The sequence below is a fragment of the Procambarus clarkii genome, chromosome 81 (genome assembly GCF_040958095.1).
Source record: "Procambarus clarkii isolate CNS0578487 chromosome 81, FALCON_Pclarkii_2.0, whole genome shotgun sequence".
NCBI classification, from domain to species: domain Eukaryota; kingdom Metazoa; phylum Arthropoda; class Malacostraca; order Decapoda; family Cambaridae; genus Procambarus; species Procambarus clarkii.
In genome coordinates, this window is record NC_091230.1 from 5,796,218 (window position 1) to 5,822,322 (window position 26,105).

A 26,105-nucleotide genomic window follows, 5' to 3' on the forward strand; every position below is an offset into this window, starting at 1 on the left:
ACAGTGAAAAGAAATGTACGAAAGATTGAGAAAATTCGTATTAGAATTATTAATCTTACTTTTTCGGTCATATTTAATAATATATGTCTACAGGAAAGACTGCTACCAAAATATACTAATATATATATATATATATATATATATATATATATATATATATATATATATAAATGGATGTCACTGTCAGTAGTTGTGCCCCCTCGCGCATAGGCTGCATCTGTCGGTGGTCTGCTGACATATCTGAGAAAAGTGATAATACCTGTAGCAGCAGCTGACCCAGCTGAGAGAATCGTTCTCTCTGCACTAGATCAGGGGGTAATGAAGCTGCTTTGGCATCTAAATCCATTTTCTAACACGAAAGTGGCAGCAGCAGCCGAGGAGAGTCACTTTCAGGAGCGTCCGTCGATCATCGTTTATGAGGTGTGCTGCGCCATGGCCGCGTTTTCGTCGTCGATGCGTTTCACAAGTTTGTCGTCCTGGGATTTTATGTTGGAGCTGAGCATCCTGGCGAAGATGGTCCGGTTGGCAGTACTTTGTCGTGGCGGTGTAAGAACGATGCCCTCTTCTTGCAGGGGAGCCAAGTGCTATGCGGTGAGGAGCTTTTCCAGAGCGTCTGTGCTGGTGAATACATTTCAGAGAGATCTACAACAGAGAGTAGCAGAAAGTTCGCTCTCTGCAGTGTGGTCTCTTCAGGCTACCAAGTTAGACAGTTTAAATATCCCAAAAGGAATCCACAGGGAAAAAGCAGTTTGGTTATACAGAATATGTGAAGGTTGCAGATGCATCCGGGAAATCAGTGAACTCAGAAAGCGAGAATGGATGTTCTGCCAAACACTCGCAGAAAAACCACTACTTCACTATCTCGTTTAATGTCAAACAACCAACGACCTTAGAAGAGCTTTAAGAGTAGCTGATTCTTGCAATAGCTACACTTAAGCCATCAACATTGCCACTCTTCTGATCAAAAAAGGTATCCAGCAGCTGGACACCCTCATAAATTGTCATGCAGTATCATCCTCCGCGATAGCAGCCGCATAGTAAGGGTTGACGATTTAAGTGCGAGCTCAGCACATAGTATATCCTTTCTCGACCAAAGATCACATTCACTATAAAAGTCTAGTAGTTACGGGCTATTCAAACCCGTGCACCTCTTGGGTGGCTTTATCATCATCAGTGAATCAATCAAACCTGTCTCATCACTCATAATGAAATGTGTCCATAAGCGATGGGAAATGTTTAGATATTCATATGAGGCGTTGACTACATATAATCGATTGTCGATGTAAGATTTACTGGGGTTCGGATGCGTGCCTCCAGTGTGGTGCATGGGAGGCGCAGTTTGTTTGCATTTTGTAGTAGAGCGGTAGTCTTAGTTCAGAGGCTCAGGATGCTATAGTGGAGTGGTGCGGTCCTGAGCCTTGAGTTTCTCTGCTTCGGGCCCTAATGATCTCGTTTGGGGTCCGGGTGTCTAGGACTAGTCATAAGTTGACTCTGTTGGTGGCTGACCGCATTTATTGTTTGTGGGTAAGACGGCTGGCGGGGGGCTCTGTGATGGACGCGGGGGGTGCTTCTTGCCCCTCATATGCGGTACACATTCTGGTCCCTCTGTCGGACATTGCCTGAGAATTTGTCGGTGGTTTACGGGTAGATAAGTGCCTATGGTTAGATAGAAGTTGTGACTGCGGCAATGATATGAGTGTGTGTAGTTTAGTTGCCGGGTTTAAAGGTTCGTGTTGCTGCTGGTTTACAGGTCCGCCCGCGCGGCGGCGCTTCCACCACTACCTTGGCTATATTAATTATGTATTTCATTGTGTTGCTATTATGTTTTATTCTGTATGAGTTAAATTATGCACATGTCCTACTGTGCCCTTTACTGTGTGCTCGGTGTACCTGTGTGTGTTCGGTGTACCTGTGTGTGCTCGGTGTACCTGTGTGTGCTCGGTGTACCTGTGTGTGCTCGGTGTACCTGTGTGTGTTCGGTGTACCTGTGTGTGTGCTCGGTGTACCTGTGTGTGTTCGGTGTACCTGTGTGTGTGCTCGGTGTACCTGTGTGTGCTCGGTGTACCTGTGTGTGTTCGGTGTACCTGTGTGTGCTCGGTGTACCTGTGTGTGCTCGGTGTACCTGTGTGTGCTCGGTGTACCTGTGTGTGTTCGGTGTACCTGTGTGTGCTCGGTGTACCTGTGTGTGCTCGGTGTACCTGTGTGTGTTCGGTGTACCTGTGTGTGCTCGGTGTACCTGTGTGTGCTCGGTGTACCTGTGTGTGCTCGGTGTACCTGTGTGTGCTCGGTGTACCTGTGTGTGTTCGGTGTACCTGTGTGTGTTCGGTGTACCTGTGTGTGCTCGGTGTACCTGTGTGTGCTCGGTGTACCTGTGTGTGCTCGGTGTACCTGTGTGTGCTCGGTGTACCTGTGTGTGTTCGGTGTACCTGTGTGTGCTCGGTGTACCTGTGTGTGCTCGGTGTACCTGTGTGTGTTCGGTGTACCTGTGTGTGTTCGGTGTACCTGTGTGTGCTCGGTGTACCTGTGTGCGCTAGGTGTACCTGTGTGAGGTGACACTGCTCTGTTTTATGTTGTTCACCTGCACTTCAGGCTTGTGTTTACTTGTCATTTTGTAGTGTGCACGCTCAGGGGCGTGTCTAGGGAACACAGCGCCTATGGCAAATACTGAATTTGCGCCCCTATCCAAGCATGAGACACCCATCTCTCTGATAACTTACCATAAAATCAGCTCAAAAGAACCAGTCAATTGTTTTTTTATTCTTTTTAATTTACAGATTATAACGCTACATGAACTTACAACCGCACCTTCTTTGCTTTCACTGATGGAAGATGGTCTATGACGTGGTCAAAGTCAGTTTATTTTAGTTCCATCTCTTCCTACACCTAGCAGGGGAAGACCGCAGAGTCAGTCTTGACCCAGGGAGGCTCTCAAATACGAAAGATAAAACTTGCTGGACGAAGTCTCACAGCTGGCGTTGGAAACTGCGATGGTTAGAATTATCTGAACAGCAATGCAAAGATTACAGAAGACGGTCTCAACTCCACATACTTATTATCTGTATATAGTAGTAGGCATCCATCAATCCCGTGGGGTTATGGAGTTGTGGCCTGGATGCCTAGTTGTTGTAGTCTGGTTGGATGCAGCGCCTGCTGTGGCTGTGAAGGTCAACCGTTTAACAGTCTCCGTGGTGTAGTGGTAAGACACTCGCCTGGCGTTCCGCGAGCGCTATGTCATGGGTTCGTATCCTGGCCGGGGAGGATTTACTGGGCGCAAATCCTTAACTGTAGCCTCTGTTTAACGCAACAGTAAAATGTGTACTTGGATGAAAAAACGATTCTTCGCGGCAGGGGATCGTATTCCAGGGACCTGCCCGAAACGCTACGCGTACTAGTGGCTGTACAAGAATGTAACAACTCTTGTATATATCAAAAAAAAAAAAACCGAGAATGACAGTCCCGACAGCATCGAGCCCAGATAAACCCCGAAGCGGGTGCGTCTGACAGTTATCTGTATACTTTGACTAATATAATCAGAGAGATCATACATCTGAAATTTTTTTTTTTACTATCTACTAAATTTTGTTTCTATTTTTCATCATCTGAGGACTGCTTTTCTCAATTTAATATTAAGTGCTCAGGGGCACCCTCTTCAAATGGCGTCCAGGACCCGGGCCACATACAGTAGTTACACCACTGGTGGCGCCCAGGACCCGGGCCACATACACTAGTTACACCACTGGTGGCGCCCAGGACCCGGGCCACATACACTAGTTACACCACTGGTGGCGCCCAGGACCCGGGCCACATACAGTAGTTACACCACTGGTGGCGCTCAGGGCCCGGGCCACATACACTAGTTACACCACTGGTGGCGCCCAGGACCCGGGCCACATACACTAGTTACACCACTGGTGGCGCCCAGGACCCGGGCCACATACAGTAGTTACACCACTGGTGGCGCCCAGGGCCCGGGCCACATACACTAGTTACACCACTGGTGGCGTCCAGGACCCGGGCCACATACACTAGTTACACCACTGGTGGCGTCCAGGACCCGGGCCACATACACTAGTTACTCCACTGGTGGCGCCAAGGGCCCGGGCCACATACACTAGTTACACCACTGGTGGCGCCCAGGACCCGGGACACATACAGTAGTTACACCACTGGTGGCGCCAAGGGCCCGGGCCACATACACTAGTTACACCACTGGTGGCGCCCAGGACCCGGGCCACATACACTAGTTACACCACTGGTGGCGCCCAGGACCCGGGCCACATACAGTAGTTACACCACTGGTGGCGCCCAGGACCCGGGCCACATTAGTTACACCACTGGTGGCGCCCAGGACCCGGACCACATACAGTAGTTACACCACTGGTGGCGTCCAGGACCCGGGCCACATACACTAGTTACACCACTGGTGGCGCCAAGGGCCCGGGCCACATACACTAGTTACACCACTGGTGGCGCCCAGGACCCGGGCCACATACAGTAGTTACACCACTGGTGGCGCCAAGGGCCAGGCCACATACACTAGTTACACCACTGGTGGCGCCCAGGACCCGGGCCACATACACTAGTTACACCATTGGTGGCGCCCAGGACCCGGGCCACATACAGTAGTTACACCACTGGTGGCGTCCAGGACCCGGGCCACATACACTAGTTACACCACTGGTGGCGTCCAGGACCCGGGCCACATACACTAGTTACACCACTGGTGGCGTCCAGGGCCCGGGCCACATACACTAGTTACACCACTGGTGGCGTCCAGGGCCCGGGCCACATACACTAGTTACACCACTGGTGGCGTCCAGGACCCGGGCCACATACACTAGTTACACCACTGGTGGCGCCCAGGACCCGGGCCACATACACTAGTTACACCACTGGTGGCACCAAGGGCCCGGGCCACATACACTAGTTACACCACTGGTGGCGTCCAGGACCCGGGCCACATACACTAGTTACACCACTGGTGGCGCCCAGGACCCGGGCCACATACAGTAGTTACACCACTGGTGGCGTCCAGGACCCGGGCCACATACACTAGTTACACCACTGGTGGCGTCCAGGGCCCGGGCCACATACACTAGTTACACCACTGGTGGCGTCCAGGGCCCGGGCCACATACACTAGTTACACCACTGGTGGCGTCCAGGACCCGGGCCACATACACTAGTTACACCACTGGTGGCGCCCAGGACCCGGGCCACATACACTAGTTACACCACTGGTGGCGCCAAGGACCCGGGCCACATACACTAGTTACACCACTGGTGGCGCCCAGGGCCCGGGCCACATACACTAGTTACACCACTGGTGGCGCCCAGGGCCCGGGCCACATACACTAGTTACACCACTGGTGGCACCAAGGGCCCGGGCCACATACACTAGTTACACCACTGGTGGCGTCCAGGACCCGGGCCACATACACTAGTTACACCACTGGTGGCGCCCAGGGCCCGGGCCACACTTGCCATACTCTAGATACACCACTGTGTGATGTGTGGTTGAGGGTTTACTCACCTTGTTCTTGTGGGGGTCGAGGTCTGGCTCTTTGGTACCGCCTTTCAACTGTCAATCAACCGGTATACAGGTTCCTGAACCTACTGGGCTCTATTATATCTACACTTGAAACTGTGTATGGAGTCAGCCTCCACCACACCACTTCCTAATGCATTCCACCTGTTAGTTCTCAGACACTGAAAAAGTTCCTTCAGATGTCTCTGAGTGTGTCTCCTTGTGTTCTGAAGTTGGCTGTCTAAGTGGTGCTTTTGGGTACATGTACCGGGATACGTTTTTATACTCTTGCTGTGTGCATCTTGTGGTGTGGGTTTACCATGTGTGTGTCGGCTCTCTGGTGGATATCCACATGATGCTCCCTGTGATCCTCGTGTTAGTTTTGTGTATGTTTACAGTTTTTAGTTTACTATTTGGTATCTCTGCAACGTATGTACCCTCAGTCTATTGCCTCGTGTAAACTCGTGGAAGGGGGGGGGGGGGCCGAGGCTTCTGGCGTGGGGGGCGGGGCGAGGTTCCCGGGTTGGGGGGGGGAGGGTGTCCGAGGCTCCCTGCAGCTGTGTGCTTGAGTTGCTCACTGCTTGTGGGTGTACTTCAAGCTAGTTTTATTTTCAAAAAGTTTTAGTATAGTACGGGTTTCTTTGTATATTATGCTGTTTATTGTCTGTCTTGACTGTAATTGCCTAAGTCGGTTTTCGCAGTGTTTGTATACGTTTTCAGTGGTGTTTTTTTTCTTGTTACAAATTTCTTGTCTGTTTTAACTTTGTACATATGTTTTGTTTACACAAAAGGAAAAAATTGTGTGAGCAAGAAACAGGTGGGAGAGAGGAGCTTCCTAATGTTGAAACAAGATAGCGTGCGGAGGGCCGCTGTGTTACACGGTGGGAGTAGAGCCGCTGGGGAGAATATTAACATCAAATTTAAGAGTGTTGAAACACTGCCCGCTGGGGATAATGGCCCAACGGCCTTACAAACACATCAGCGAAACAGACCCGGTGTTGATGGATAAAGTGTAATTTGGTTTTCTACTTTTTTTTTAGAGGGGGGTTGTAACTTTTTGTAAATTCTGATTATCTGCTTCTGCTACACTTGTGTTTCAGGCGCCAGTGTGACTACAGGGCGGCAGTAGGCGGCTGTGTTACATATACAGTGAACCCTGCGAGGTTCACGGGTTCACTTTGGTTTACTGGGAACACTGTGCTCCTCTGTGCGTAGCTTCTTGTGCTATGTCTTGTGGTTTCTTCGTCGTCGCGTGTTTCTTTGCTTGTCTAACTATTGTAAAAACGTAACTAAACAATATATTGTATATTTGTTGTGTGGTCAATGATTCAAAGCCATTACGGCTCATTCTGCGATGTAGGTAGTAGGCATCCATCAGTCTCAGGAGACTATGGAGTCGCGCTCTGGTTGTCGGTCTGGAGTGGCCTCACCAGGGCGCAAAGCCAGGGTAGGTTGATTCGGGGGAGAAGCTGTTACCCAGGCAGCAGGTCCCCCTCTCCACGGCGCTGAAAGTCTCCAATGGAAAGGCATACGCCAATACGATTGGTTCCAGCGCCGTCGCAGGAACTGTGAGTTCCGGGGTTGACCTCGAAGGTGGTGAAGAAGGGCACAGGGACCTCCAACCCCGGAGACCGCCGTGGTCGGGGCTGGAGAAGAACCACCCCATCAAGGGTATGAACGACCCCAGCCTCCTGAAGCAGAGCCTGTGCCGCACGACCCTCGGGAGGTGGACGTCCCGGTACCGCACCTACGGGTTCCAGACAAGGATCGTCACAGCCCCTTTTCACCCGAGGCCGGCCTCCTTCAAGGTGAGTACACTTTACCAAACCTGCGTACAACGTGAGTACAACTAGGTGAGTACACCTTATCCAAACCTGCGATGTACTCTACAGGTTTGGATAAGGTGTACTCACCTAGTTGTACACATCTAGTTGTGCTAGCGGGGGTTGAGCTCTGGCTCCTTGGTCCCGCCTCTAAACTGTCAATCAACTGATTTACAGATTCCTGAGCCTACTGGGCTCTATCATATCTACATTTGAAACTGTATGGACTCCGCCTCCACCACATCACTGCCTAATACATTCCATCTGTTAACTGCTCTGACACTGAAAATTGTTCTTTCTAACGTCCCTGTGGCTCATTTGGGTACTCGGTTTTCACTTGTCCCCAAGTGCGTGTGTCCCTTGTGTTAAATGACCTGTTTTTATCTACCCTATCAATTCCTTTGAGAATCTTGTATGTGGCGACCATGTTCCCCCTAACTCTTCTGTCTTTCAGCGACGGGAGGTTTAATTCCCGTAGTCTCTACTCGTAGCTCATATCCCTCAGTTTGGAAACTAGTTTGGTGGCAAATCTTTGAACCTTTTCTAGTTTAATCTTATGCTTGACTAGATGTGGACTACATGTTAGAGCTGCATACTCCAGGATTGTTCTGACATTTGTGGTATACGAAGTTCTGAATGATTCCTTACACAAGCTTCTAATGGCTATTCTTATGTTGGCCAACCCGGCATATACCGCTGATGTTATACTCTTGATATGGGCTTCAGGTCTGGCGTGATATCAACCTCCTAAGACTCTCTCTGAGATTCTTCAAAAATTTCATCTCCCAAATGATATCTTGTATCTGGCTCACTACACCTATTTTCATTACATTACATTTGCTTGGGTTAAGGTCTAACAACCATTTGTTCGACCATTCCTTCAGTTTGTCCAGGTCTTATTGAAGCCTCAAGCAGTTCTCTTCTGTCTTAATCCTTCTCATAATTTTGGCGTCGTCAGCAAACATTGAAAGGAATGAGTCTATACCTTCTTGAGAGATCATTTACGTTTATCAAAAACAAGATAGGTCCGAGTACAGAGCTCTGTGGGACTCCACTGGTGACTTCACGCCAATCTGAGGTCTCACCTTTCACTGTAACTCTACGTCCTATTGCTTAGGTACTCCCTTATCCACTGGAGCACCTTACCAGTTACTCCTGCCTGTCTCTCCAGCTTATGTACCAGACTCTAATGGGGTACTGCGTCAAACGCTTTCTGACAGTCCAAGAAAATGCAGTCTGCCCAGCCTTCTCTTTCTTGCTTAATCTTTGTCACCTGGTCGTAGAATTCTATTAAGCCAGTAAGGCAAGATTTACCCTTCCTGAACCCATGTTGATTTGTCACGCAGTCCCTTCTCTCCAGATATGTTACTAGGTTTTTCTCAAGATCTTCTCCATCACCTTGCATGGTGTATAAGTCAAGGACACTGACCTGTAGTTCAGTGCCTCTTGTCTGTCACCCTTTTTGTATATTGGACTACATTAACAGTCTTCCATATTTCTGGGAGGTCTCCCGTGACCTACTATACACTATGGAGAGTGGCAAAGCAAAGTGCCTCTGCACAGTCTTTCAGTACCCATGGTGAGATTCCATCTGGACCAACATCCATACTCACGTCCAGATCCAACAGATGTCTCTTGACTTAATCTTTAGTAATTTTGAACCCTTCCAATGCCGCCTGGTTTACTGTCACCTCTCCTAGCACCCGTTCCTTCACTGTTGTCTTCCTCCTGATGTGACTGTGGAGTAGCTTTGGTTCGGTCTTGGTTTTATTAGCTATATCATTTTCATACCTTTTCTCAGCTTCTCTTCTCACACTAACATACTCATTCCTGGTTCTGTGGTATCTCTCTCTGCTTTCAGGTGTTCTGTTATTTCGGAAGTTCCTCCATGCCCTTTTGTTCAGTTTTTTTGCTTCCATACACGAGCTATTAATCCATGGATTCTTCTTTTGTTTCTCGGATTTTTCCCTTTGTGCCGAGATAAACCTGTTTACTGCCTCCGGACACTTTTGGGTGACATAGTCCATGTCTTATACAGACTTAGCTCTGAGTTCTGTGTCCCAAGGTGTCCCTTTAAAAACGTCTCATCTCATAATTCCCCTTTCGGTACGCCAGCCTTTAGTTTGCTAGTTCTTTTTAGGGAAAATAAATCATAGCTCTACTCAAAGTTCAATACACTGTGATCACTCATTCTCAAGGGTACTTCCAACTTAACTCCCCTTATATCTGACTCATTTAGGGTAAATATCATATCAAGCATAGCTGGTTCATCCTCTCCTCTCAATCTTGTCGGTCCCTTGATGTGTTGGCTTAGAATGTTTCTTGTTGCGACGTCCAGCAGTTTAACTCTCCATGTATCTGGTCCTCCATGTGGGTCTCTGTTCTCCCAATCTAGCTTTCCGTGTTTGAAGTCTCCCATGAATAGTAGTCCAGATCCATTCCTGCTAGCGACCGAAGCTAGCTCTCTATTGATGGTCTATCTCTATTTAATGGTGGTCATGTTGTTTCTATCATATTTCTGTCTGGGTCTTCTGTCATTTGGTGCGGTGTTATATATAACTACTACTATAATTTTTGTCCTCCAATTTCTATGGTACCAGTTTTGTAGTCGCTGAAACCTTCACAGCCCTGAATAACCATCTACTCAAAACTACAGTTTTTTCTTACCAGTAGAGCTACTCCACCACCACCCACCTTTTTCTTCTCTATCCTCACAACACAGTAGTTCTGTGGAAGCACTTCATTTGGTATGGTTTTCGTTAGCTTTGTTTCTGTGAGTGATATTATGTCTTGTCTTTTTTCTAGTACCCGTTTGTTATATTTGTAATCCCATCTATGTTAGTGTACATTGCCTTGACTCACTGTCATCTGTTCGTTCTCATGTCCCCTTCTTTGTGAGCGTTCTCCTGCTGGAGAAAGCTGTTCCTTAGTGTGAGCATTTTTGAGGAGGTTAACAGGGTCTAGGATGATACTGGGGTGAGGGGTGGGGATCCTGTGTAACGGCCTGCTTGTTGGTGTAGTTCAGATGTTGCTTGTCACTTTATATGTAATTACGCCTGCATTCGTACCCTATTTTGTGCTAATGCTTTGTATTGCAATTGCATTGTTACATATTATTTCCAGTTTCTCGTGTGTGTTGTGTTGTGTAATATTTTTTACTTTTCACTTACTTTTCACCTTAGATGTGAATAACAGTGACTTACGGTGCCAGGTATTTGTTTCATGTATTGTGTGGCCAGCTGTGCTTACTTGGCTTTGTGCAACTGCCTGTGATCCGTGTTTGTGTGTAATTGTTAGGCGTTTTGCTACTCACATTAATGTACTTGATTACTGCCACGTTTACTCAGGTGATGTTGCTGACTGTGTGTGTGTCTGTCAAGGTTCTCTGTGATCTATGTCTCTTGAACCATGTTTGTATCTCATATTTTATTTGTAAATATTGTTCCTTTATAATAGAGCAAAATACAAATAGTAACATATGATGGTGTCAGCGCTGACGGTACCATAGTCTTAACGTGCTACACACACATTCCAGCTGCGCGCCAGCACAGCCATAAACAATCGCTGATGGGGTGGTGGTCCTCTTGACAATGGCATCATTAGGCTGTTGATGGTTGCCCTCATTGTTGCCTGCTGCTGCTGCTGCTGCTGCTGCGTGACGACACTGGACTGTGGCCAACCCTGGCCTCGTGTGTCCGCCAACACCCGGTCTCTAGTCTCATGAATGAAGGACAAACTTGTGCTTCATATAATTTTTTGCTCCCCCCCCCCCCACCTGCAGGAGTTGCAATGCAGGAGACGCATCTTTCGTGAGGGTTTCTTGGCTGACTTGCAATCATTTCGAACCGAATGCCCTTCATTGTAATTTAAGTTTCAAACTTCATCCCAACATGTCTGTTGCATATGTTCTGCCTCTCATCCATATACTTGCTCTGGGTTCGGTGCCCGTGGCGTGTGATCAACGCTCGTCTTCCCTCCCACAAGTCTCCCTGGCACAGGCTTCTTCGGAAGGAACCGAGCATCGTATCAATCGATATTTGCTCTTGTATATGTAAAGACGTAAAGTGAACTCGTCAGCGAAGGCTCGAGCGCCGCGATTGAATAGATCGTTGAGATATTCACTCTACAATAAGAGGTCAAGCACACTACCCTGTGATACACTTGATCCAATTAAGTTGCTTTAAGATGCAGCTGCATAAATGCCTAATCCTAGAGTCCGAGTGTGAAGGTCGTCCTTTTATTAACTTCAAAATGGAAAATATAGTACCAAGTGCTGGAAGTTTAGCCAATTGTTGGTGGCGCCGTACCTGGTCAGAGCCCATGTTGAGTCAGCAGAAGCGAGGCCAAGGTTTGATACCTATTTCCTCGGCTTCTTCCATGGAGAACTAATAGTAATGTTTAAGACTAGTGTTGGGAAGGAAAAACTTTGACAATAATAGGAGTCGAAAGTCGTCAGGTACTGAACTAGCCAGTGACAGCTGAGAATCAGCAGTGTCCAGCGCATCAACATAGATGGCACTGGATTCATCCCGGTGTCTGGATGTCATGTAATGGAAAATATTCATCATGATATCAACAAAAGACCTTCCTTCTTGAAGGAACTTTCACGCCCACACAGTAACCGATGATGCAGCCCGTCCTCACCAGCGTCCACAACGTCACTAAAGTGATGTACTAAATTACCCGAACCTAACCTAACCGAGGACCTACGGATAGAAAATAGGACATAACATCAAATTTGCGATCTACTATGATTTTTAATGCATCAGGGTTTGGCCTTGAGGGATTTATATGTCAATAGTTGATGTACAATTCAAGAGGACAGGTGGGAGGAGGATCAAGAATTGTTGACATGTGTTGTGAGATTGTCTGAAGAATTTGGCAAGTGGTTGACAACCGGATCTTTTGGTGCAGTTTCTGACCAATGACTGGCTCTGACTTTTGTGACAACTCTCTCTCTTTGACGCTCCCTCTCTCTCTCCTTCCTTCCCCTCTTTCTGTCGCTCTGTCTCACTTTGTCTCATTCTCACTCAGTCTCTTAACACTCTCGCCCCCCTCATCATATAAACACACAAAAACACGTTTAATACACGGCTGACTGCCCTAAAGCCCTGAATAAACGAAAGTCAGGAGACAACATGTCAGGACAGCTGTCAATCACTGACAATGTCACCAGTCAGTGCCATCAAATATTCACATCAGCACTAGCTCCAGTGGAATGACAGACGCACATATGTATTGATTTTGCTGGCCGGTTTTGAAATATTGAAATATTGAAATATTAAAAATAATATTAATGAAATATTGGGAAGCATGACTGCAGGAGCAAATTATAAATTCATAAATAATCGAAAATGCCTCTTGTTGCCGTATGTTATATCAGTAAAGAATGGGTTTAGGTTGCATTGTGACCTCATTTATGTGTGATATTCCTATTCACGGATTTGACCGCGTTATTAGAGAAGATTAACGCAGCTGTACATCAAACACAAGGTAATAAAGGAATCAGGTCAGCAACAACCCCCCCCCCCCCCGGCAAGGACCCCAGCACCTCTCTCACACACACACACACACACACACACACACACACACAACCTGTGAGTAAGGTTGCATAATAGCAATGACTAGGTCAGGAAGGGCGTCTAGGTCCAACAGTATTATGATTGAGGAAGAAGATAGGTTTGTGGAGAAGATGATTGGGAAATTTGTAGAGAAGAGGGATGTTTGGATAGATGACCTAATCCAGGGGATTAAAAGTGAAGTATTTAATAAGATACAGGACGAGGTTCAAAGACTCAAACAAGAGTTTATTGATTATATTCAAGAGAAAATCAGCAAGAGCAGGGTAGAATGGCAAGGAGAAATATTTAGGCTTACTAATGAATTTGGCAGGAATAAGGGAAGCTTGGCAGGGGAAGGGGGAGTAGTAGTGGATGGAGTAGCGGGTGTGGGAGGGGTAGGGGTCAGCCAGGGAGGGGGCCACCAGCATGACCCTGAACTGAGAAAGAGGACAATCATAATCCATGGATTGCTTGAAGCCAGGGCACCATCGAGGCAGGAAAGGATGGAGATTGAGGATTTGGAGCTACAGGGGATCTTGAGACACATGAGAGCCCAGATGGCAGGGAATGAGGTGCAAGTCCACCGACGCATTGGGCCATACAACTGTAACAGGAAACGACCTGTCCTGTTACACTTCACTAACGAAGAGGCAGTGGATTACATACTGCATCACAAACACTCAGAGGCAGCGAAAATTACTACAACGTATATATTGATAAATCCATGACGAAGGAGGAGCAGATAGCCCACAGAGCAAGCAAACAGCAATACAACTCTTCCCATTTGAGCGTAGCTACACACCCCAATGCTAATTCACCCCATGATAACCAGCTCACACCTGCTTCTCAGGTCACTCCTTCCCCAAATCAGCCGCCCCACTTATCTCCCCAACACCTCCCTTGACCCCTCTGACCCCACTGCAGTCAAATTCATCCCACATTCCAAGGACCCCCTCATCACCTCAACCCCCAAAACCCGTCCAGCCCTCATCCCCTCAACCCCAAGAACCCACCCAGCCCTCATCCCCTCAACACCCAAAACCTACAAAGCCCTCATCCCCTCAACACCCAAACCCTACAAAGCCCTCGCCCCTCCTCATCCCCTCTCCTTCCATATGACCCCACTCCCTTGCGAGGGGGGTGGGAGGTTCCCCCCACCCCCTCTATCTTTCCCCCCCCCAACCTCTCAACCTCTATCTGACTCCCAACCTTACGCTATCTCCCAACCCCTCTATGCCCTCCCTAATCTTCAGACCCAGTATGCCCTTCCTACTCCAGACCTACCTACCCAGGCCCTACCCCAGACCCTCCTACCTACCTTCCTAGAAGCCCAGCCCCCATTAGCCCCCCAAGCACTCCTCCTGACCTCTTTCACCCCCCGGACCCCCCCCCAGACACCCCCGGATCCCCCCGGACATCCCCCGGATCCTCCCCGCCCCCAGTCACCCCCCAGACACCCCCCAGATCCCCCCAGACCCCCAGAGAAAGGGCGAACTCTGGTGCAAGAGTTTCCATGAAGAATCTCAAGGTTTGGTACACCAATGCTGATGGGGTATCTAATAAAACAGAAGAGATAAAAGAAAGAGTGAGTGAAGCAGATCCTGACATAGTTGCAATTGTGGAAACTAAAATTAATGACATGATCTCAGATGCAATCTTTCCTGAAGGGTACCAGGTGATACGAAAAGAGAGGACACAGAGACAGGGAGGGGGAGTGGCACTCCTAATAAAGCGGAAATGGAAGTTTGAAGACCTGGGAAATAGTTACCAATGAGTGCACAAGCTTCATACATGGAACTCTGACAGTAGATGGGAGGAAGATTGTGATCTTGGTAATCTACAATCCCCCACCAAACAGTAGAAGACCCAGGCAGGAGTATGATGACAACAACAAGGCATGCATAGATGAACTGCAGAAGGCAGCAACACTGGCCCACAGAATGAGAGCGGAGCTGCTGATCATGGGGGACCTAAATCATGGAGAGAGAAATTGGGAATCAAGGAATCCCCATGGAGGGGACGAAACGTGGGGAGCAAAATTAGTAGATGTTATAGTCAGGAATTTCCTGACACAACATGTGAAGGAAGACACAAGGGAAAGAGGAGGAGATGCACCGAGCCTATTAGACCTGATTTTCACCCAGAACGTAGAAGATATCGAGAATTTAGAGCATGAAATACCTCTAGGGGCCAGTGACCATTGTGTCCTAGTCTTTGACTACATGATGGAATTCAAACTTATGACCATGGGACAAGAGATCTGGGAAAGGAGAGTTGACTACAGGAAAGGGGACTATAAGAGGATAAGGGACTATCTCGGTGAAGTGCAGCGGGAGGAAGAAATTAGAGGAAAAACGGTCCAAGATATGATGGACCTAGTCATACAGAAATGCCAGGAGGCCGAAGAGAGATTTATACCAACAGTAAAAGGAAAAAATAAGAAAGAATATAATAACCCATGGTTTAATAGACAGTGTCAGGAAGCAAAAATGGCCAGCAGGCGGGAGTGGAGGAAGTACAGAAGACAAAGGACAGAGGACAACAGGATCAGATACAACAGAGCTAGGAACGATTACATTAACATAAGACGAACATCGGAAAGGGACTATGAGAACGATATTGCAATCAAAGCGAAAAAACAACCTAAGTTACTACACAGTCATATAAGAAGAAAAATGTCGGTGAACGACCAAGTGACAAGACTAAGGAAGACAGAGGGGGCATATACTGAAAGTGATAAGGAAATCTGCGAGGCACTAAATGCCAGTTTCCATGGAGTGTTCACTACCGAGCCTGAGCAGCTCCCATTGTTGGAAGGGGTTACCCTAGATGAAAGACTATCAGATATAGAGGTGACAGCAGAGTAGGTAATGAAACAGTTGACAACTCTGGATGCAACTAAAGCAGTTGGACCAGACAAAGTATCACCGTGGATACTAAAAGAAGCAGCGCAGGCCCTCAGCGTGCCTCTGGCAATGATCTTTAATGAGTCACTTATGTCGGGAGAATTGCCCAGTTGCTGGAAGAAGGCAAATATCGTGCTGATCTTCAAGAAAGGTGATAGGGAGGAGGCACTTAACTATAGACCTGTATCACTGACAAGCATCCCCTGTAAAATACTGGAAAGAATAATTAGGCTATGACTGGTTGCACACCTGGACAACATTAGGTTTGTGAACAAACATCAACATGGGTTCTGGACAGGGAAATCGTGCCTAACAGACCTTCTGGAATTCTATGATAAAATAACGAAATTAAGACAGGACAGAGATGGTTGGGCAGACTGCATATTTCTGGACTGCCAAAAAGCCTTTGATACAGTACCGTACATGAGACTGCTGTTCAAGCTCGAGAGGCAGGCGGGGGTGGGGGGAAAGGTCCTAGCATGGATAAGGAACTACCTAACAGGAAGGAGCCAAAGAGTTACGGTAAGGGGCGAGAAGTCGGACTGGCGAACAGTAGCAAGTGGAGTACCACTAGGATCGGTGCTGGGACCAATTCTATTTCTTGTATATGTTAACGACATGTTTACAGGCATAGAGTCCTACATGTCGATGTTTGCGGATGACGCAAAGTTGATGAGAAGAGTTGTGACAGATGAGGATTGCAGGATCCTCCAAGAGGACCTGAACAGGTTGCAGAGATGGTCAGAGAAATGGCTACTGGAATTCAACACGAGCAAATGTAAAGTTAAGGAAATGGGACTAGGAGGTAGGAGACCAAATGGACAGTACACAATGAAGGGGAATAGCCTACCTGTGACGACGCGCGAAAGAGACCTGGGGGGTGGACGTAACACCTAATCTATCTCCTGAGGCACATATAAATAGGATAACGACAGCAGCGTACTCTACACTGGCAAAAGTTAGAACATCATTCAGAAACCTAAGCAAGGAGGCATTTAGGGCGCTTTACACTGCCTACGTGAGGCCAGTCTTAGAGTATGCCGCCTCATCATGGAGTCCCCATCTGAATAAGCATATAATGCAACCCGTTCTCGCAAATTAAATAAGTCAATATTGACTTATTAGTTGCGTGCATAGGTGACATACTAAACATAATAGTTTCCCTTGAAAAGCTTCATAGAAAACACCGACCTTACCTAACCTACTTAGTATGTTAAAATAAGCATCTTATAGCTTTGTAATTACAATTGTTACTTAACCTATTATAGGTATAGGTTAGGTAATAATTGTAATTATGAAGCAATAAGATGCTTATCTTAACATACTAAGTAGGTTAGGTAAGGTCGGTGTTTTCTATGAAGCTTTTCAAGGGAAACTATTATGTTAAGTATGTCACCTATGCACATATTTAATAAGTCAATATTGACTTATTAAATTTGCGAGAACGGGTTGTATAATGAAACTGGAAAAGGTTCAGAGGTTTGCAACGAGACTCGTCCCAGAGCTACGAGGGAAGGGGTATGAGGAGCGCCTTAGAGAACTGTACCTTACGACACTAGAAAGAAGGGAGAGGGGGGACATGATAGGAACGTATAAGATACTCAGAGGGATTGACAGAGTGGACATAGACGAAATGTTCACACGGAATAGTAACAGAACGAGGGGACATGGATGGAAGCTTGAAACTCAGATGAGTCAGAGATGTTAGGAAGTTTTCTTTTAGCGTGAGAGTAGTGGGAAAATGGAATGCACTTCAGGAACAGGTTGTGGAAGCAAATACTATTCATAATTTTAAAACCAGGTATGATAGGGAAATGGGACAGGAGTCATTGCTGTAAACAACCGATGCTGGAAAGGCGGGATCCAAGAGTCAATGCTCGATCCTGCAGACACAACTAGGTGAGTACACACACCAAGACCCCCAGCACCTCTCTCTCTCTCTCTCTCACACACACACACACACACACACACACACACACACACACACACACACACACACACACACACACACACACACACACACACACACCAAACAGTAAAGGAACAGGTTATGAAATTAGGATAGGGGCGGAAGGATTCGCTACAAAAGACAAGGAAGTGTGTGAGGAACTGAATAAGAAATTCCAGGAGGTCTTCACCTTAGAGCAAGGAGAAATTCCAGAGATAAGAGAGGGAATAGCTAACCAGGAACCACTGGAAGAGTTTGAGATTACCAGCGGGGAAGTAAGGAAGTGTTTACTAGAGTTGGATGTGACAAAGGCTATAAACCCAGATGGAATCTCCCCTTGGATACTAAAGGAAGGAGCAAAAGAACTGTGCCTACCACTCTCCATAGTGTATAACAAATCACTGGCAACAGAGGAACTGCCATATATTTGGAAAGCAGCTAACGTAGTCGCGATATACAAGGGGATACAGGAGGCACTGAACTACAGGCCAGTGTCCCTAACCTACATACCATGCAAGCTGATGGAGAAGATTGTGCGAAGAAACCTAGTGGAGCTACTGGAGCGAAAGAACTTTGTAACACAGCATCAACATGGGTTCAGGGATGGCAGGTCCTGCCTCACAGGGTTACTTGAATTCTACGACCAGGCAACAAAAATAAGGCAAGAAAGAGAAGGGTGGACAGACTGCATATTTTTGGACTGTCAGAAAGCCTTTGATACAGTACCACACAAGAGGCTAGTGAAAAAGCTGGAGATGAAGGCTGGAGTGAAAGGGAAGGTACTCCATTGGATAAAGGAGTACCTAAGCAACAGGAGACAACGAGTCTGTGAGGGGGTGAGGTTTCAGATTGGCGAGACGTTACAAGTGGAGTCCCGCAGGGGTCAGTCCCTGGTCCTATACTGTTTCTGATATATGTAAATGATCTCGCAGAGGGTATAGAATCGTTTCTCTCAATGTTTGCCGATGATGGAAAAATTATGAGGAGGATTGAAACAGAGGATGATAGGAGGTTATAAGATGACCTAGACAGACTGAGTGAATGGTCCAACAAATGGCTGTTGAAATTCAACCCTAGTAAATGCAAAGTAATGAAACTAGGCAGTGGAAACAGGAGGCCAGACACAGAATACAGAATAGGAGATGAAGTACTTAATGAAACGGACAGAGAAAGATCTAGTTGATATTACATCAAACCTGTCTCCTGAAGCCCACATAAAAAATAATAACGTCTGCGGCATATGCGAGGCTGGCTAACATCAGAACGGCGTTCAGGAACCTGTGTAAGGAATCATTCAGAATCTTGCACACCACATATGTAAGACCAACCCTGGAGTATGCGGGCCCAGCATGGTGCCCGTACCTTGTCAAGCACAAGACGAAGCTGGAAAGAATCCAAAGGTATGCCACTAGACTAGTCTTAGAACTAAGAGGCACGAGTTACGAGAAAAGGCTGTGGGAAATGCACCTTACGACACTGGAAGACAGAAGAGTAAGGGGAGACATGATCACAACCTACAAAATCCTCAGGGGAATTGACCGGGTAAACAAGGATAAACTACTCAACACTGGCGGGACGCGAACAAGGGAACACAGGTGGAAACTGAGTACCCACATGAGCCACAGGGACGTTACAAGGAACTTTTTCTGTGTTAGAGTAGTTAACGGATGGAATGCATTAGGCAGTGATGTGGTAGAGGCTGACTCCATACAGTTTCATATGTAGATATGATCGAGCCCAGTAGGCTCAGGAATCTGTACACCAGTTGATTGACAGTTGAGAGGCGGGACCAAAGAGCCGAAGCTCAACCCCCGCAAGCACAAATAGGTGAGTACACCAGGACCCCCCAGCACCTCTCACACACCCGCCAGGACCTACGAACAGGAGATACTTCTCCACCCACAGGGTTATTAACCAATGGAACCGCCTACCCGCCCAAGCCGTTGAGGCCAAAACTTTTAATTTTTAAAGCAGAGCTGGAAAAGATCATGAAAGCAAATGCGGGGTACTTACACTGAGGTACATCTGGGTTATCTCTACTCTGGTCTACATCTGGGTTATCTCTACTCTAGTCTTCATGTGGGTTATCTCTACCCTGGTTTACATCTGGGTTATGTCTACCCTGGTCTACATCTGGGTTATCTCTACTCTGGTCTACATCTGGGTTATCTCTACCCTGGTCTACATCTGGGTTATCTCTACCCTGGTCTACATGTGGGTTATCTCTACCCTGGTCTACATGTGGGTTATCTCTACTCTGGTCTACATCTGGGTTATCTCTACTCTGGTTTACATCTGGGTTATGTCTACTCTGGTCTACATCTGGGTTATCTCTACTCTGGTCTACATCTGGGTTATCTCTACTCTGGTCTACATCTGGGTTATGTCTATTCTGGTCTACATCTGGGTTATGTCTACTCTGGTCTACATCTGGGTTATGTCTACTCTGGTCTACATCTGGGTTATGTCTACTCTGGTCTACATCTGGGTTATGTCTACTCTGGTCTACATCTGGGTTATGTCTACTCTGGTCTACATCTGGGTTATGTCTACTCTGGTATACATCTGGGTTATCTCTACATACTCTGGTCTACATCTGGGTTATGTCTACTCTGGTCTACATCTGGGTTATGTCTACTCTGGTCTACATCTAGGTTATGTCTACTCTGGTCTACATCTGGGTTATGTCTACTCTGGTATACATCTGGGTTATCTCTACATACTCTGGTCTACATCTGGGTTATCTCTACATACTCTGGTCTACATCTGGGTTATGTCTACTCTGGTCTACATCTGGGTTATGTCTACTCTGGTCTACATCTGAGTTATCTCTACATACTCTGGTCTACATCTGGGTTCTCTACATACTCTGGTCTACATCTGGGTTATCTCTACACACTCTGGTCTACATCTGGGTTATGTCTACTCTGGTCTACATCTGGGTTATGTCTACTCTGGTCTACATCTGGGTTATGTCTACTCTGGTCTACATCTGGGTTATCTCTACATACTCTGGTCTACATCTGGGTTATCTCTACATACTCTGGTCTACATCTGGGTTATCTCTACATACTCTGGTCTACATCTGGGTTATCTCTACATATTCTGGTCTACATCTGGGTTATCTCTACATACTCTGGTCTACATCTGGGTTATCTCTACATATTCTGGTCTACATCTGGGTTATCTCTACATACTCTGGTCTGGGTTATCTCTACATATTCTGGTCTACATCTGGGTTATCTCTACATACTCTGGTCTACATCTGGGTTATCTCTACATATTCTGGTCTACATCTGGGTTATCTCTACATACTCTGGTCTGGGTTATCTCTACATATTCTGGTCTACATCTGGGTTATCTCTACATACTCTGGTCTACATCTGGGTTATCTCTACATACTCTGGTCTACATCTGGGTTATCTCTACATATTCTGGTCTACATCTGGGTTATCTCTACATACTCTGGTCTACATCTGGGTTATCTCTACATATTCTGGTCTACATCTGGGTTATCTCTACATACTCTGGTCTGGGTTATCTCTACATATTCTGGTCTACATCTGGGTTATCTCTACATACTCTGGTCTACATCTGAGTTATCTCTACATACTCTGGTCTACATCTGGGTTATCTCTACATACTCTGGTCTACATCTGGGTTATCTCTACATACTCTGGTCTACATCTGGGTTATCTCTACATACTCTGGTCTACATCTGGGTTATCTCTACATATTCTGGTCTACATCTGGGTTATCTCTACATATTCTGGTCTACATCTGGGTTATCTCTACACTGGTCTACAGTAGGACCAATGGCTTTGGAGGTTAGAAATTACATCGTAACACTGTGGTCCAGTCTCACTTGTCAGTCAGGTCCTTCTTGAAGCATGTCTGTTAAGGTGACGAGGGACGTGTCTGTTAAGGTGACGAGGGACGTGTCTGTTAAGGTGACGAGGGACGCGTCTGTTAAGGTGACGAGGGACGTGTCTGTTAAGGTGACGAGGGACGTGTCTGTTAAGGTGACGAGGGACGTGTCTGTTAAGGTGACGAGGGACGTGTCTGTTAAGGTGACGAGGGACGTGTCTGTTAAGGTGACGAGGGACGTGTCTGTTAAGGTGACGAGGGACGTGTCTGTTAAGGTGACGAGGGACGTGTCTGTTAAGGTGACGAGGGACGTGTCTGTTAAGGTGACGAGGGACGTGTCTGTTAAGGTGACGAGGGACGTGTCTGTTAAGGTGACGAGGGACGTGTCTGTTAAGGTGACGAGGGACGTGTCTGTTAAGGTGACGAGGGACGTGTCTGTTAAGGTGACGAGGGACGTGTCTGTTAAGGTGACGAGGGACGTGTCTGTTAAGGTGACGAGGGACGTGTCTGTTAAGGTGACGAGGGACGTGTCTGTTAAGGTGACGAGGGACGTGTCTGTTAAGGTGACGAGGGACGTGTCTGTTAAGGTGACGAGGGACGTGTCAAGGTGACGAGGGACGTGTCTGTTAAGGTGACGAGGGACGTGTCTGTTAAGGTGACGAGGGACGTGTCTGTTAAGGTGACGAGGGACGTGTCTGTTAAGGTGACGAGGGACGTGTCTGTTAAGGTGACGAGGGACGTGTCTGTTAAGGTGACGAGGGACGTGTCTGTTAAGGTGACGAGGGACGTGTCTGTTAAGGTGACGAGGGACGTGTCTGTTAAGGTGACGAGGGACGTGTCTGTTAAGGTGACGAGGGACGTGTCTGTTAAGGTGACGAGGGACGTGTCTGTTAAGGTGACGAGGGACGTGTCTGTTAAGGTGACGAGGGACGTGTCTGTTAAGGTGACGAGGGACGTGTCTGTTAAGGTGACGAGGGACGTGTCTGTCAGGGTGACGAGGGACGTGTCTGTCAGGGTGACGAGGGACGTGTCTGTTAAGGTGACGAGGGACGTGTCTGTTAAGGTGACGAGGGACGTGTCTGTCAGGGTGACGAGGGACGTGTCTGTCAGGGTGACGAGGGACGTGTCTGTCAGGGTGACGAGGGACGTGTCTGTCAGGGTGACGAAGGGCGTGTCTGTCAGGGTGACGACGGGCTTGTCTGTCAGGGTGACGACGGGCGTGTCTGTCAGGGTGACGACGGGCGTGTCTGTCAGGGTGACGACGGGCGTGTCTGTCAGGGTGACGACGGGCGTGTCTGTCAGGGTGACGAGGGGCGTGCCTGTCAGGGTGACGAGGGGCGTGCCTGTCAGGGTGACGAGGGGCGTGCCTGTCAGGGTGACGAGGGGCGTGCCTGTCAGGGTGACGAGGGGCGTGCCTGTCAGGGTGACGAGGGGCGTGCCTGTCAGGGTGACGAGGGGCGTGCCTGTCAGGGTGACGAGGGGCGTGCCTGTCAGGGTGACGAGGGGCGTGCCTGTCAGGGTGACGAGGGGCGTGCCTGTCAGGGTGACGAGGGGCGTGCCTGTCAGGGTGACGAGGGGCGTGCCTGTCAGGGTGACGAGGGGCGTGCCTGTCAGGGTGACGAGGGGCGTGCCTGTCAGGGTGACGAGGGGCGTGCCTGTCAGGGTGACGAGGGGCGTGCCTGTCAGGGTGACGAGGGGCGTGCCTGTCAGGGTGACGAGGGGCGTGCCTGTCAGGGTGACGAGGGGCGTGCCTGTCAGGGTGACGAGGGGCGTGCCTGTCAGGGTGACGAGGGGCGTGCCTGTCAGGGTGACGAGGGGCGTGCCTGTCAGGGTGACGAGGGGCGTGCCTGTCAGGGTGACGGGGGGCGTGCCTGTCAGGGTGACGGGGGGCGTGCCTGTCAGGGTGACGGGGGGCGTGCCTGTCAGGGTGACGGGGGGCGTGCCTGTCAGGGTGACGGGGGGCGTGCCTGTCAGGGTGACGGGGGGCGTGCCTGTCAGGGTGACGAGGGGCGTGCCTGTCAGGGTGACGAGGGGCGTGCCTGTCAGGGTGACGAGGGGCGTGCCGGTCAGGGTGACGACGGGCGTGCCTGTCAGGGTGACGACGGGCGTGCCTGTCAGGGTGACGACGGGCGTGCCTGTCAGGGTGACGACGGGCGTGCCTGTCAGGGTGACGAGGGGCGTGCCTGTCAGGGTGACGACGGGCGTGCCGGTCAGGGTGACGAGGTACATGAATTATTTCAGGCACTCTAAGCTCGTATCATGTGTCCAGTTATATAGTTGAATGTTACATTTTTTGTTGTTTTACTTATAAAACAACGAAAATGTTTTAATTCTGTTTTTTTTTTGGGGGGGCCTAAGGTTATTATATATAATAAGAAAATATATAGCTCGTGCATAATTTAAATCGTAGTCATGAATAAGGCGAGTGCATTCATTAAGTATAACTCTTAGTGGCCTCATTTTGTGGATAATTCGCCGTCGGGGTGGCGGTAGCGTCGGAGTGGCGGTGGCGTCGGGTGGCGGTGGCGTCGGGTGGCGGTGGCGTCGGGTGGCGGTGGCGTCGGGTGGCGGTGGCGTCGGGTGGCGGTGGCGTCGGGGTGGCGGTAGCGTCGGAGTGGCGGTGGCGTCGGGTGGCGGTGGCGTCGGGTGGCGGTGGCGTCGGGTGGCGGTGGCGTCGGGTGGCGGTGGCGTCGGGTGGCGGTGGCGTCGGGGTGACGGTAGCGTCGGGTGGCGGTGACGTCGGGTGGCGGTGACGTCGGGTGGCGGTGGCGTCGGTTGGCGGTGGCGTCGGGTGGCGGTGGTATAACAAGAGAGCAGTACAGTACAGTACAGAACAGTACATATCAACAGTTGGCGCTTGGCCGGAGAGTCAGCGGAAAACATTGGAAAATTCACCCCTCAGGCGCTCACCGCGGCCAGGTCAACTCGGGTCAACGGTCATGTGATCACAAGTTTGTCAGGTTCATTAAAAGTTATCCTTTTATCTCTCGTGGACTCGTGGAGTTGAGAGTTCAGATAAAATAATCAGATTAAAAAATCGATAAAAATCCAGGATGATTAACATCATCCACATCAACAGAAGGCCGATGACCTCACACGCCTCGTTCACCTGCATTGAAGATCACGTTCAACGAGAGCAGAGAGAGTGAGAGATGAGTGAGAGATGAGTGAGAGATGAGTGAGGGATGTGTGGTGTTGAAGATCCTGGAGGAAGATCGTCATCTCCTCAAGGTAACCTGGAACTCTGTGATAGTAAGCACGGCTCTCCTGTACCCATCACCTATCATTCAATTATCTCTGCCTCTGTTATTAAATATAGATAGAAATTGTATTTCAAATCAATATTTATATATAGTAATATTTTAAGTGCAATTCCCGTGTATATTAATGGTACCTACCGTAGTAATACTGGGCCAACCGTTCTCCCTCGCCCTCTTGTGACCAGTGCCCTTAATTATCCTGTGTTCCTCCCCCCTTCAGTCACCTGTTAGGGTGTGTCAGTACTGGTGCCCTGCGCTGCTCCTGTTACTCCCTATAGTACACCTAAGAGCTGAATTACTCGGGTGTCAGGCCAGGAGCCTCTTAACATTCATGTGTCGCTTACACCAGTGATGTGTGTCGCTTACACCTGTGATGTGTGTCGCTTGCACCTGTGATGTGTCGCTTGCACCTGTCATGTGTGTCGCTTGCACCTGTCATGTGTGTCGCTTGCACCTGTCATGTGTGTCGCTTGCACCTGTCATGTGTGTCGCTTGCACCTGTCATGTGTGTCGCTTGCACCTGTCATGTGTGTCGCTTGCACCTGTCATGTGTCGCTTACACCTGTTGCATGATTATCAGGGGCAGACAGCCGTAGGGTTTTCAAATTCTTGTGTAATGACTCACTTGGTATATTGATCTTGAACATTAAGTTGAATTGCTTAAATTATGATACATATCATGTGAAATATAATTGATGAGTTTATTGCATAAATTGGCTTTAATTTTGTTCCCTAGAGCATTGTGAGTTGAGGCGAAAGAGCCTCTGCAGTTACTGATTTGACAGGTTGCAGCTGAAGATTTTAATGAATACATGTTTAGAATTGATATATGAACTCTTTCGATCATTTTGTGATACAGGCAATTTCCCTTCCATGTCTTGTATGTGATGAAATAAAATGGATGGTGGCAGCACTTTCTATTTCTACTTTCTACTTTTCTACTACTTCTGCCTATCTACCCATCTACCTCTCCTTCTCACTTCCTATTCCCTCTCACGCCCCCCTCTCCCCCCCCTCTCTCTCCCCCCTCTCTCGAACTAGAACGCCCCAGAACGGTTAAGCCCTCGCTTTATGATACAAAATCTCTTCCCTGATATGTGTTGTGTGTAGTAGTAACCGGTTACTACTTATTAGTTACCCAGCACGTGCAGTTCAAGGGAAGAAGAAATAAGAGTCGTCCTAGTGCAACAGGAAGTATTCACGGTCACCATTAC

At 48.3% G+C, this 26,105-nt stretch overlaps 1 protein-coding gene across 1 annotated transcript; it reads right to left on the bottom strand.

Annotated features, from left to right (window-relative positions):
• Window positions 1-19,832: 19,832 nt before the first annotated feature.
• On the bottom strand, window positions 19,833-23,860 carry LOC123773036 (putative per-hexamer repeat protein 5). Its single transcript, XM_069315488.1, has 3 exons — window positions 22,231-23,860; window positions 21,679-22,186; window positions 19,833-20,313 (listed from the first exon to the last, which is right to left on the bottom strand). Exons 1-3 carry the CDS (start codon window positions 23,858-23,860, stop codon window positions 19,833-19,835), a joined length of 2,619 nt encoding a protein of 872 aa, XP_069171589.1.
• Window positions 23,861-26,105: the final 2,245 nt, after the last annotated feature.